The sequence below is a fragment of the Aspergillus glaucus genome (assembly GCF_001890805.1).
Source record: "Aspergillus glaucus CBS 516.65 unplaced genomic scaffold ASPGLscaffold_24, whole genome shotgun sequence".
Classification (NCBI taxonomy): Eukaryota; Fungi; Ascomycota; class Eurotiomycetes; order Eurotiales; family Aspergillaceae; genus Aspergillus; species Aspergillus glaucus.
In genome coordinates this window covers 366,668-379,936 of record NW_019170476.1, presented here as the reverse complement: position 1 = coordinate 379,936, position 13,269 = coordinate 366,668, and the positions used below count along the sequence as shown (strand labels likewise).

The 13,269-nt window shown below is 48.5% G+C and overlaps 5 protein-coding genes across 5 annotated transcripts in view; 2 read left to right on the top strand and 3 right to left on the bottom strand.

The window, feature by feature from the left end:
* Nucleotides 1-366, top strand: part of fphA (putative sensor histidine kinase/response regulator) — a 4,216-nt gene extending 3,850 nt beyond the window's left edge. The window contains exon 3 of the mRNA XM_022549875.1: nt 44-366. Coding sequence (XP_022397143.1) covers nt 44-358 — 315 coding nt within the window. The 3' untranslated portion in view covers nt 359-366. The remainder of the gene's footprint in view (nt 1-43) is intronic.
* Nucleotides 367-2,483: 2,117 nt separating this feature from the next.
* On the bottom strand, nt 2,484-3,365 carry ASPGLDRAFT_1502653 (F-box protein; the record flags this gene model as incomplete). The annotated part of the gene is made up of 1 exon (XM_022542124.1): nt 2,484-3,365. The coding sequence occupies one exon, from the start codon at nt 3,363-3,365 to the stop codon at nt 2,484-2,486; it is 882 nt and encodes a 293-aa protein (XP_022397142.1).
* A 961-nt stretch (nt 3,366-4,326) lies between these two features.
* Nucleotides 4,327-5,037, bottom strand: ASPGLDRAFT_113732 (uncharacterized protein; the record flags this gene model as incomplete). Its single annotated transcript, XM_022539614.1, has 1 exon — nt 4,327-5,037. A coding segment is annotated over one exon (711 nt), but the record flags the coding sequence as incomplete, so codon positions are not given.
* Nucleotides 5,038-6,689: 1,652 nt separating this feature from the next.
* Nucleotides 6,690-8,029, top strand: ASPGLDRAFT_134879 (uncharacterized protein; the record flags this gene model as incomplete). The annotated part of the gene is made up of 3 exons (XM_022541328.1): nt 6,690-6,713; nt 6,784-7,019; nt 7,081-8,029. The coding sequence occupies 3 exons, from the start codon at nt 6,690-6,692 to the stop codon at nt 8,027-8,029; spliced, it is 1,209 nt and encodes a 402-aa protein (XP_022397140.1).
* Nucleotides 8,030-8,352: 323 nt separating this feature from the next.
* On the bottom strand, nt 8,353-12,848 carry ASPGLDRAFT_874663 (DNA-directed RNA polymerase). The gene is made up of 2 exons (XM_022550422.1): nt 11,958-12,848; nt 8,353-11,896 (listed from the first exon to the last, which is right to left on the bottom strand). Exons 1-2 carry the CDS (start codon nt 12,747-12,749, stop codon nt 8,525-8,527), a joined length of 4,164 nt encoding a protein of 1,387 aa, XP_022397139.1. The 5' UTR covers nt 12,750-12,848; the 3' UTR covers nt 8,353-8,524.
* Nucleotides 12,849-13,269: the final 421 nt, after the last annotated feature.

Sequence of the window (13,269 nt, the reverse complement as noted above, 5' to 3'; positions counted from 1 at the left end):
CCCCGTTATGGTTTACTACCTAGAATGAAGCTAACAGCAACAGATGCCCATCGTCGACGGTATGCAATCAACACGACTAATCCGCGAATTCGAAAATGAAACACCCAAAGGCTCGCTATCCGAAATCACAAAGCTAAACGGCCAGGTGCCCATCTTTGCGGTTTCTGCGTCTCTACTTGAAAAAGATGCACCAACATACATCGAAACCGGTTTCGACGGTTGGATCATGAAACCTATCGATTTCAAACGGTTGAATATCTTCCTGCAGGGCCTCCAGGAAGATGAGGCCCGGAATAGTACTACTTATCGTCCCGGTGAATGGGAAAAGGGGGGCTGGTTTGCCCCTAGGAAGGCTTAGTTTTCTTTTCTTTTCTTTTCTTTTCTTTTCTTTTTTTTTTTTTTTTTTTTGCTGTCCTTTCTTTTTGGTGTTTTGATATACGCATTTGAAGCATACGATACCCGGCGTTTTTTCTATGTGTCTGACAGTGGTGTTGGGGGTTCATATTGATATGGGCTTTGCACGATAGTACTCGAACATATACCCCATTGGATTGATGTCTAAATGAATTTTATCTACAATTGAGCCTATTATAAATGATGAGTTAAACAGTATAGAAGTTGACGCAAGATGACAGACTCAAACATCTCCAAGATACTGATGAAAAGACCAATTTCCCGGTCTTCGCGATATCTGGCTTGCGCGTTGGCAGCGACATCCGAGAGTTGCTCTGTCTTTAGGGCTCTGGTCAGTAGGAGCTTGATTGGGCAGATTATGTTGTGAGTCGTATTGAGGACATTAATGAGAATCTCCCGTCTCTTGTAGTAAACCATTTCTTGGTTACAAGTGCGTCATCGTAACACAGTAAATCCAGCTCACAAATCTCTCTGCAAACGATTGCGTTAAGTTGGTAAGTCCTATTTCGTCCCTCTTGTCCAAGATTTCAAGGGAATGTCTCAATAATATGGTGGGTCAAGCGGACCATAGACCTCTTCTATTGATCAGAAGTCAATTCTCATCCGGTTACGTTGTCAAGGAAGTCGATATATCAAGCTTACTAGTTGTCGAACGGTTCAAAGTCTGCGTGGAGACCGAATCCATACTGGGCATCGAGCCATTTTTTTTCACAATTGAGCGATTCCAAGTTCCAAGACCAGACGTAGGCAAAAGTAAATCTCTCCAGGGAATCGGTTCTCGCTTTAGTGGCTTGAACTCAATGGGAACAAGTCTAATTTCAGTGATATCTTGTCCTAGCTGTCTCATGTAGAATTGCAGCTATGAAGAACTTGTCTGTGTTCTCTTCCTGGCTAAATTTCGATTCACGGAAGCGTAAATAATGCTCCTGCTCTAGCTGAATCTGGATAAAACCCGACATAAGGAGGAGGGGTTGCTTGTGGAAGTGCATAGTTGTTTTTTCACAAACCGCGTGGCATATGCACCGGTGAAATTGCCCAATTTCGAGTGGAAGTTTTCGGTCATTTTGACGATGGAGACTTGTTATTCCCGTTTCGATGTCCATTAGCATGACAAAGCCGCCGAATCTTAGGCGTATGAACGGGAAGGCAAACTTTTGGTCTTGGCCTCTCGTCATGGTTCGATATTTCGAGGATCTTGGACGGTTTATGAAGGGTAAATAGCGCTGGTTCAATAAGCAGGGGGGACACTTGTGCCGACAAGCCGGGACAGTCGATAGCAGCATGTGTTGCTGAGCATGAGAGGAAAATAGGCGGCTCGAGACGCGGCTGACCACTTCTGTTATAACGGTAGAAAATTCAAGACTTCTAATTTGGAAAGAATCTAGATTGCACCATGCGGATTCGTCTCATCCAGGACGAGATCTTCAATCCTATAGTTCCGTCCATTCATCCGTTTCCAGTAAGGAGACGAGAGCAAAGGCTTCTGTGGCCAAGTTTTGCCATCGAGCCCGGCTAGCGATTGCAGTCGAGCTAACGTGGAATTTCTCGAAAGGTGAATCCGTGATGAGTCACATGGCAGGTCATTTCACAGTTTTATTGCGTATTGCCGTAGGTGGTATGTTTCGAAATATGACGGTTGACGGTTGTCTCATGTTGGTCTCGCTGGTCTGTCAATAGACGACTGACTCTATGGTCAGCATTTATTCAAGCTTCTGTTGCTTCTGTTGTAATAAAATGAGTATGGGAAGATTCTCTGTCTCTGTATTTGAGAGATTGAAGTGTTCTCGGGTTGATGTCCGACTGGAGTAGTGGAAAGATCGTGTGGAAATCCCGCTGTATAAATACAAGTGAGGGGCAGAAGATTGTAGCAGTGAATGAGCAAAAAAACATGGTTATGGGCTCCGAATATCTTCGGGCACAATACTTTCCATTGATATTAATTCCGAGTACAATATCAAACCGGGCTTTTGTCAGTAACCAGAAGTGGGAATGTAGTCGCTCAAGCGTCGACACTGTTTATCCCACAGCTGTTCAAACTGATGGGACTTGCAACTGCAAAACCATTTTCCTCATCCTAGAAATCGGACAACGTGGGCTATGGCCGCATTTGACTGGGGACTTGACAGATTTTTTATTCGTGCATGACAGTTGAGACAGCTCCAGGAAGGCTTGTCCCGAGGGATCATGGCGTCAAGCCAGGTTTTTGAGCAGCATATTAGCATTTGGTAATCCACTTCCCTTGATGGTAAGGCGATAATGTTTGGTCCTTCATAGCAGGTAGTGACAGTGAGCTGCTCACTCTCTGTAAGGCAAAGTTTCATCTCAATCTGAATGCGTGAGTAAGCTTTACATTGATGTAGGAGGCGCTGTCCATGAGAATCTCTCGCCAACACGCCCCTTTTGATCAAATTCAGACTAGTGTCTTCTGATACTTTCAGGTGCTCCACAATGCGTGCTCTCTCTCGAAGCGTCAATGAAATGCAGGGATATAGGTCAACTATACCAGCCCACTCTGAGCAGATTCTTTCCCACGGGCGACAATCTTTCCGCTGATATGCTGAGAACTCTCTGCGTGGATGCAGCTTCTGACAGCACCCACAGCATACCCACCTCACATTTTGAAGCTTGATGAGAAGGGCCATTCGCAAATTATACTCCTCAGTAACAACGTATGTTCGTCCATTGCGAGGCATCTGAGAGAAGCGTAATTCCTTTGATGCAAGCACTGAACCGAAAGTCCGATGGAGTGTCTTTGAACTGAGGACTAAGCACACCTGGCTTGGTAATGGGAGGTAGGAGAATATCTGCAGGAGAATCTCTGTTGGCAGCTCAAGTAACATGCATTTGTCTAGCAATTTCACAGGGTTCTGGGATCCATGTTGTGCTCCAAAGAGAACATCGAAGACCCATTCTGCAATTTGCCAACCTTTGCTTGAAATTGATTCGGACATATTGGATCACTGTGAAATGACACAGTTGAAAGTTCTAAATACATATGATTGTAGTGGGAACCAGGCCATTTCTATCGGACCGCGAAAGAAGGAATGTTTGATGTCTACTAAATGAATGACGGTATTCATAGGCAACTCAGCGTACCATGGATAGTCTATTGACGTATCCGGAGGCGAAGGTAATCGCATAAAAAAATCAGCTATCTAGAATGTTTTGTATAGCTATGAGAAGAGAAGACATTCCGTTTCGGATACATATATGCCTACAAAATGAAGGGTGTACAAAAGAACTATGCGAAAAGCAAAACAATAGATAAGCAATGAAGAGCGCACGTAGTTGAGTGACATTTGCACAATATAAAATAATGCAAATAAGTTGTTAATTGAGGGTTGAAGACCGGGTACTCAATCAATCTGTCGTTCTCTTCCGTAGGAATATGGGCGCTGATGATTCTTTTTATTCGTGTTCGAGGGTAGAATCAGTATTCTGGGGAGTGTTGACGCCTGACTGAGAATATGAAGTCGTAGAGAGATCGCACGAGCCCGAAGTGAGTGAAGAGCAAAAAATGCCAGTGGTGAATGGGTAATATGCTATAGATAAATTATATGACCGGAAGTGAAATGAACTAAAGAAGGAAGAAACATCTATATGCAGTGGTGTACATCTATACTAGATACTAGCTCTATGTACAGAATATCATGACCATGTAAAAGCTTAAACTCGCTCCGTGCCTGTAATCAAATGATCTGATGATAAAACTCGGGGAGGCGTCGGTACAATAACATCAGGCTCATCCTCGCCACAACTTCGTTTCTGTACGGTTTCAATATCGTGCTTCGAGTTCCATTCTGACGTTGAGCTGTCCGAGTCTCGTTGCGGTGTCTGGTTCAAAATCGATTGACACCCGTTTAGTCGGACGTTACGCAGAGCGTCTGGCGTCGGCGGTTGTGGGGTCTCAAGGCTATCGGTAGAGGTCTTGACCAAGCAGATCAATTTGTTGAGGATTGCAAACTCTGTCTTGAGCTTGATACTGTAGACGAAGCTATGGTAGCCGAGCACAGGGACGTAATGTTTTGTGTAAATGAGTATCAGAAAGATGCCAAGGAGGATTATGACACAGATATAGAGGGCGACCAAGTGCAATATCAGTTTCCTCCCTTCCCGACCCTTAATCCTCAACACAGGCTTCAGATTCACGATTGTTTCTCGAATGTATACCCCAGATAGGGATACCTCGGTCACACAGAGACAGGTCATTGTGACGTTCCAGCAGATGAGTCGGTAGTTTTTAAAGTGTGGGAGACCCGCAACTTGGCAAGAGATGAAGATTGTCATGGTAACAATTATAACGGAGGAGAGGGCGATGATGCCATATAGGATCCATCGAAGCCTTCGAGGATTTGAGATGACAAAGTGTAACCGAGAGTAAAGAACAATCAATGGAGAAACACTCATAAGATAGTACCCCAGCAGATAGCCAATGACGGAAGGAATGACGGGAATTAAGGCGAAAATGGAGGTTATGCTGAAAGTGACGTTGAGGGGGATACCCCATGTTGCTGCTAGCATACTCCAAAAGTATAGTCCACGGCGACGTTTGAACATTTCAAAGATCGAAAAGAATATCTCCAATGCATTGTAGCCTGCAACGGCAAAGAAGGCCACCATTAGACAGAGTCCGGCTTCGGTGGTCGGTCGTGACAACACTGGCTCTTTCATTGTGACGATTTATCAGGACATAGGATGCAGTGGAAAAGAGAAGTAAAAAGGCATAAAGTGAGAGAACAGAAGGACCAGAAGCAGCAGATGCGAGCAATTGTTATATTCGTACCAGGGCTATGATCCCTGAAGCCCCTCGGATTCAAACAGAGAGCACAGACTTCACGACCCCATGGAACAAGACAATATGTCGCGTGGAATCGGATCACGTCTCGAGGATGGCCAATAAAAGAAGGTACGATCATTTCAGTTCAGCTCGCGTGGATTTGTTTTCATTGTTGTTGCGAAAGCTTAAAAGAAAAAAGCGGTTTCGAGTGTCCAGAAGCTCCCTAGCGTCAATGACCACGGTAGATTGACATCTCTTGTATGATGTGATGGATCTGAGAGCGTTATATTTTTTCAATGCCGATAGGAGTAGAGTTCATTTAGCCAACAGTTCGTTGGATTTGACGGGCGCTAGAGGAAGCCAACCAAATTAGGTGTAACTCTACCATACGCCGCAATGCAACCATGAATGAAAAGAGACGGCTTTTGTATCCTCTCTTTCATGAGATGTTTGCTCAGGCGCCATGGCGGGGAATCGGCTTTCTCTCATGATATTCATGATCTACCCAGTACTATATAAAAAAAACGCTGAGAAAGAGATGCCGATTGTCGATTTTCCGGCACGATGAGCATACCAACGAGTGAGCCTGTCCAATTCAGCACGTTACACAGCAGTTCAAGTCAGCAAAATGATTTTCCAAAGACAGGCCGTGGGGAGAAGCTTATTGGCGATCCATGCTTTGGCTCTTGTTCTGATAGGGTCATCTGAAAAAAGGACACCACGGTCCGTAGATCACAAACAAAGAGAATCGAAGACAAAAATACATCAGCCCGAGGGACTTTTTCTTCGGTTTCCTCTTTCGGTCCGGCCAAGCCCGTTCGGGGACTGTTCTTTGCCTGCGCCGATGCTGATCTTCATGGGCTCATGGTGGTCCCGGACTTTCAGGGCCGCTTCCGTCCAGTTGCCAAAATCAAGGTCCGAAATCCAATAATAGGTCACAGAAACTAGCGTCGATGTTAGGTCGGAGGCCCGGAGGCCTTCCGGGGAGGTTGATGGCGAGCTAGCTCTAGCATCCCGAGTTATGTGCAAGTGTCATTTAGAACGGTACCACAGCCAGATCCTTGTTCACATAGGGGATTGCCTCGTGGATGGACATCCACCCGGGAGCGCCCGATGGCGACAAAGAGGCAGTAACAAATTATGCCATCGGTTCTTATAGGGCGTTATTTGGTGTTTAAGCCAACTGCATCCATATCCAGGGGTTCATGTAGCTGTCTCAATTAGTACGGAGTACTTGTAGAGCATGCGCAGATTTGCTAGCAGCTTTTTTCTCGATAGTTTGAGAAAACAAGAAAAGAGGAGATCAAGATGAGGTACATAGACTATTCCCAAAGAGGAAGGCGGCACGTGTTGCGCTGTCCCTCCCGTGACGTTTTGGCGAAGGAGCGACAACACATCCAGCTGCCTGACATGCCTAACACTTTTGACACTTCACTTTTTCTCTCTATTTGAGATATGCTCTTGCGTTAAGTATTTCTGTCTGAAGCTCAACTAGGCCATGGTGTCTCTCTGGCCTTGGAAGGTACGTTGCTCTATCCCTTTAGTTGGTGGTGTACGAAGTACGGGTTGAAAACTCACATGTCTCAAACCAGGGTGAGGACAACTCCCCAGCGCACTTCGAGAAGACACTCGCCGCTCTTTCGACCAAGATCAACGATACAACCGCGCGTTTAGACACCCACCGCCAAAATGCCCGTCGTTTCAAAGCTCTCTGGACACTCTACACCACCTTCGCATACCTCTTCTACTCGATCATCTTAGCTCTCGTCCTTGGCTGGCAGAATTGGGGGATCGTTGAATATTCTGCTGTTTCTGGCGGGCCGGTTTTGTACGGAACCCATTGATGCAAAACATAACCTTTTTGTGGATCCCAACGCTGACTTGTGCAGGATCTACGTCGTTAGGACATTGGCCAGCCGATTCTTCGACTACCGCATCTCCAAGACGCAACAACATCTGGACGATTTGAATAAACAACGAGACGTTACCATCGAGAAACTTAAAGCGGCCACCAAATACAACTCGACCCAACAATTGCTTGAGAAGTATGGCGGGGAGTCCCCTAAACCGTCACCGTCAAAGGGCGACGACGAGAAGCGCAAGTTGTTGGAGGCCCAGCGTAAACCGTCGACAGCGCAACAACAACAACAACAACAACAACAACAACAACCACCGGTAGCACGCACAGGACTGGCTCCGCCGCCGACAGCCAATATTCGACGACCTGTAACTCCAGTACAATCGCCTCCCAACCCATCCCCACCGTCTCCGTACGGAGCGCAAAACCAGCCTCAACCCTTTCCTCAGACCCCTCCTCAACCTCCGCTACCACGACAACCCGTCGATGAGCCTGGATTTGCCCCGAATGCCTTCCCGAGATCCTCCCAATATATCGAACAATCCCACTGGTACGACCGGCTCTTGGATGTCCTCTTAGGAGAAGACGAAACACAACCCAAGAACCGGGTAGCATTGATCTGCCGCGCATGTCGACTCGTCAACGGCCAGGCACCACCCGGCGTCCGGACTCTGGAAGAACTAGGTCGCTGGCGATGCGGAGGCTGCGGAACATGGAACGGCGAGGAGAGCGAAGCGACAAAGGTTCTCGCGAACATCCGCAACTCCCAATTCAGCGCAGGAGAGTCCACTTGGGAACCCGTGGCTAAGACCGATGCGGACAACCACTCGCCAGTTGGAGACGCTACTGAGGCGGTTATGGTCGCTGCGAATGACTCGAGCCCAGAAACACCTGCAGGGCCGGTGGAAGAGGAAGATGAAGAGCCCCAGTCCACCAGGGTAACTCGTAGCAGGGCAAAGGGTGGGAATAGGAAGGGATGAGGCGTTAGACTGGTTTTGGGTTGTTTTGGTTTTTCGTTCTTCATTACCATTGAGTATCCATTTCTGTTGGTCGAGGGATACCTGTTAGTATATATCTTTACCTGAAAAGTTTGCATGCATAGCCCAGCATTATTACAGACTGCACTGAACATGTTTATCAAATCCTGATGTTCCTACTGTTTGCTGTATTCACAAGAGTAAATGAAACATATCCAATTCTAAACGTCTATTCGTACATGCCATGATCCATTCATCCATGATACCATCCCTCCTTCTTTCCAATTGACATCAAATAATATACAGAGAAGAAATATCCATCCAGATTTATGAATCCGAAAACACGGAGAGGGGGTTTATAAATCAACAGGGTATAGATATACAAAGCGAGAAAAAAACAACGCCCACATTTCAAATAAATGCTTTTGTTCGGTGGCTTTTTTGCAAACCATCCAACGCCGTACCAATGCTCCAAACAACAATAAGAAGGAAAGATTTTTAAGAGAAGAAATACTCGCTGTCCCGAATACGAGTGATATCCCACGATCCCTTGTGAGGAACATCGCGGAACCGCACCGGAAGCCAGAGCCACACAGTCGGAGGCTTCGCCTTCTTCTTCTTCGGCTGCTCCTTGACTTCTTCTTTGACTTCGCCCTCCACGGCCTCACCGAAGTACGAAGCATCGGTTTCTGGGATGGCTTCGGCTTCCTTGCCCTCCGCGTCGTCGGCGTTCTTCTCACCATTGCCCATTGTCGGGTCGATGTCTTGGAAGAGGGTAGCGATGGCGGGATCCTGCGTGTCCACTTGGTTTGACATCTTACGCTCAGCGGCTTCGATGTCCTCCGGGACGTGGCCGACGGCGTTTTCACCCAGCGAGCTCAGGATTCTCAAGTCATCGTGGCCGCAGCTCATTTCCTCGAACAGGCTGGCGGGAGTGACCATTTCGCGGCCGCGGGCCTGCTGCTCTGGATCGTCCGACTTGAGCAGCTTCTGTCTCTTGTGCTCGTCTAGCAGCTCCGTGACCTTGGAGTTTCTCTTCTTCCGCATCGTCTTGACGGCCTTTCCGATCTTGCTGGTAGCTTCTACCCGGGCCATGAAGATGTTGTTGCTGTAGCGGACGTTGAACTCAGCGTGGAGTCTGGCGATAACGTCGTCGGAATGCATGCGCACGAAGGAGTCGCGGAGGATCGTGTTCATCGAGTCGACATCGCTCGCGTGGGTCCAGAAGGAATCGTGCACGGCCGAGAAGGTCAGTCCGGCCCGGCGGCAGGCGTTGGCGGAGAGAATCATGTGGGTGGCATCGAGCGAGTGGATGAAGTTTGGCGGAAATGCCTGGAGCTGCTTCCGCTTGGACACAACATCCTCCGAGTTGCTGTCGACGATGCTGACATCCTGCAGACTGGTTTCGACACGGCGCGACTTGCGCACCCGGTATGGTTGGACGACAGGAAGGCCCAGCGGGGTTGTCCAGATCACGGTCGATCGGAACTTCTCGGTGGGATCCTTCGACTTGGGCTTCGCTTCTTCGGAGGCTTCGTCTGGCGACAGGGCGATCTTCGCAATATCATCGATCTGTTCGGGAGACAAGGACTGCGTGATACGAGTCGCACAGTCACCAAGCCAGTACTGAATCTCGTGGGCACCTTGGAACATAGCTCCCAAAGCTTCGAAGATCTTCCGGGCAATGTAAAGCGCACCCTGTCGCTTTTCCAAGTGGCTAAGATCGGGGTAGTGGTCGACAAGCTGCTTGCGGACCTGCATCATGGCACCCATGAAAGTCACACCATACACGTTTGTCATAACCGTTTGCTTGACAACCTTTCTGGTGATTCTTCCATCCAGCATTTGCGCAATTGGGTCACCCCCTGCTGCTTCACGAGCGACTGCTTCCTTGACGTATTCGGCGACACCGGTGTAAACATCGGACGGGCGGTCAGAAGGTTCCAGGTTGACTTGTCGGGCGCCAACGCTGTCACCACCAAGTGCTGCATAGTGTTGCAATCCGTTACAAGAACCATCCTGGTGGATCGGGATGCGTGAAGGATACTGGGTGGGGTCAGGAGAGCGAAGGGCATTTCGCAGTTCACAGCAGGCCGCTAGACATTGCCACGGGTCCTCTGCCTCAAGCCACCAACGCTTTCCATGCAAGCCGTTATCCGCAGAATCAAAGACGTTGTCGAGGTTATCCATGGCGAATTTCTCACGTTCCGAAAGACTAGCCTTGTCAAAACCATACAAGTTTGCAAGTTGAATCTTCAACCACCTCAGACCAGTCTCACCCAGTGGCTTTGCATCTGCGAAGAGGAGAAGTCCTCTGCAGTTGTCGGCGCCCATCTGGTTGAGATAGGGAGGAAGGGGGTAAGCACGTCCACGGAAATCCATGTTATGAGGAAGATAGAACGTTTCGTTCAAGTAGGAACGGGCAACTTCCATTTGGAAGTTCTGGAAGCACCGCATCGAATGGAAACCAGATCTTTTGTTCTCGATTTCACGCATGATGGTGTTCCATTCCTTCTCAGCTTGGTAGCCATCTTCCGGGGATGGTTTCGGCGGAATACCAAATTTGGGTTCCAAGGGGGCAATGTTGGCGACAGCTTCACCGGAGTTCCACGCCTCGAGCATGACATTGAAAACATCCCGGTTAATAGCCCATCCTGTGCTTCCAAGAGTGTCTAAGCCCTCGCGGACTTCTGCAATACCGTGGGTTTCGATGACAGCTTTGATATAAGCCGGCTGCAACTTCTCACCCGGGGTTGAGCGCACCAGACTGCTCCGATAGACATAATATCCACCATCATTCGCTCCCTGCCAGGGCTTGGGTTTGCACACCATGGGCAATGTCCGGCCCAAAAGGTCGGCGGCTGGTTCTTTAGCGACGAGCTTCACAATCTCAGGGTGGAGATGGATCAATCCGGAGCGTTTGCCCCAGGTGATCTGATACACGTGTTGGAAAGCCGGTTGCAAAGTAACCACTCGCTTCTTAGTCTCTGGATCCTCCACCGTAACAGGTGCCTTTCCGACTTCGAAAAACAAACTCATCAAGACAGCTCCGACCTTCACCGATACCCTTGGAGGCCAAACGAGAGTTTGGTCCTCTTGTAGGAGGCTCTGGACCAGATATTGCCACCGACCCCGACCATCCTTTCGTTTACGATCGGAGAGGATCTGCTTCAGCGCCTTGATACGTCTGGCATCTGCCCCTAAATTTTTCTTCAGGGCGGTTTCCGCAATTAACTCATCCTGGAGGTCTTTTCCGATTGTTGAGACAATTGCTGAAAGTTTGATGCCTCTGTCCATACCGACTCGACTAAAAACGGAGATCACGGCAAGGATAGTAAGGGCGGCTAGGCGATCGGGATCCAAGCTCCGCAGGAAGACACCATACTCGGCTCGCTCTTTCTGGGCACGAGTGCGAATCGGGTTGTTCTCCGCCTCGTCGATAAGACTGATTTCCTCCCTGAGTCTGGCTACGAGATCGGTATGCCATTGGTTCATGACGGAGCCCAATCGTGTCCCGCCACCGGTGGTATCGATACCTGCCTTTTGCCTTTCACTGAACTCGCGGCGCCAACGCTCCAGAGCAGACTGGATAGAATCCGCTTCAATCTGCCGCTGCCTGATCTGTTTGATTAGCTCCACGTCTTCCTCTGCTTCTCCTTCTAAGATAGGGTCTTTCTCTGCTTCTCCTTCTGTGATAGGGTCTTTGGGGGTCTTCGCAAACGACGAAAGCGATTGTTTCAATGAAGCGAGACCAAGACCTTTTTGTGCAACGGGCATGACCTCGGCGATTTCTTCGATCTCCGCATCCAAATCCTTCTGTGATTGATCTATGCTATCAATTGACATGCGTTGGAGATCGGAGGAGCAAATCTAGTTTCGGAGAACTATCAGTATTCGTTCGATCCAAACAAGTACACACAATAAAACTCACCTCTGAAAGTTCACCAAGCTCCAATTCCGAAAGAATGGGCACAGCCAAAACCTGGTCCTCAACGCTATCCCTCTTGGCAAATTCCCAATATCTGCGCACAGATCTATCGCGTTTCGAGCCGTGCAACATACGCAGCGCCATGCGTATCATAATAGCGTAGGTCTTGGCGTCGGGTTGAACCTTTCCGTTGGGCATATCTAACTCGAACCACCTCTGCATGGGTAAAACCATGTTGTGCTGCCTCGTCACGATCATATTGGTGACCATTTCCTCGAGATAACGGTTGTGGAGAGCGAGGAATTCCGGTGACCCAACCGGATAGTTGTTGCCCATTCGACTGATCAATGTGGCGGCTCGGTCAAACCGGCCGACTTTCAGGGACATATCTAGGTTTGCCATCATCTCATCCTCATCACCACCGATACCCTTGACCTTCCGAAGAGACTTGGGCTTTGTCGTCAAAAGATCGTCGATGATGATCAACGAGGAATTGTCGAAGCCCTGTGCTCGTGGCGAGAATAGATGGTCCCATTGTGATGATTTCTCGTCGTTTCCTGCGTATGAGTCGTCGAGAGGGACATAGGACGATCCATTGTCGATTGCGGTCTGGTCCGTAGTGGTGGCGAGGTTCCGGTTCAACTGAAGAGACGGCCGGCGAGAACGCTCTAAGGCGAGGGGTCGGTTTGACTGCGAATGAAGCCGCAATGGGGCCAGAGATGGCAACGCCCGGCGGCCAGTCGAGTGTCGGAGGTGGGACAAGGCATTTTTCTGACGAACGACTTGTGACAACATGATATGCGATTGGAAACGAATAACGGGTGTAGGATATCGTAAATTATTATCGGAAGATAGAATATAAATTGATGGTATGCGAGGAGATTATCAGAGATGCAAAATGGGTACAGGAGCCCAATACTAGCGAAGTTTGACCATCCGAACAATGGCTCTCAGACGTGGTCAAAAGATGAGAGGGATTGTGTGACTAGCCGTCCTACAGCCCTTCCCCGCACCGACTATTAGGACAAAAGGAAAATAAAAATGAGCAGGAAGAGAAAGATGGGATGGCGACGACGAGACAACAGGAAGCGGAAGAGAAAAATTATCAGGCCCCGATCTCCGCTGATAGCACACGTGAGATCACGTGCATTACTTATCAGAGGCCTGATTTGCTGTTCGCAATTGAAGGTGGCGAGTTGGCAACCAGTCTGTATGGCAATTGGTGGAACAATGCTATTTCGATTGATTTCGATGGATAACCAATTGATACTGGGTGTTTAACTATATGAAAACCTATTCATGGTTGCTGGTTTGC

What these genes read in the sequence shown, in the direction of transcription:
- ASPGLDRAFT_874663 (XM_022550422.1), bottom strand. Translation starts at nt 12,749, where the DNA reads ATGTTGTCACAAGTCGTTCGTCAGAAAAATGCCTTGTCCCACCTCCGA. An exon ending in AGCTTGGTGAACTTTCAGAG is followed by an intron (nt 11,897 to 11,957) that starts GTGAGTTTTATT and finishes CTCCGAAACTAG; the next exon opens with ATTTGCTCCTCCGATCTCCA.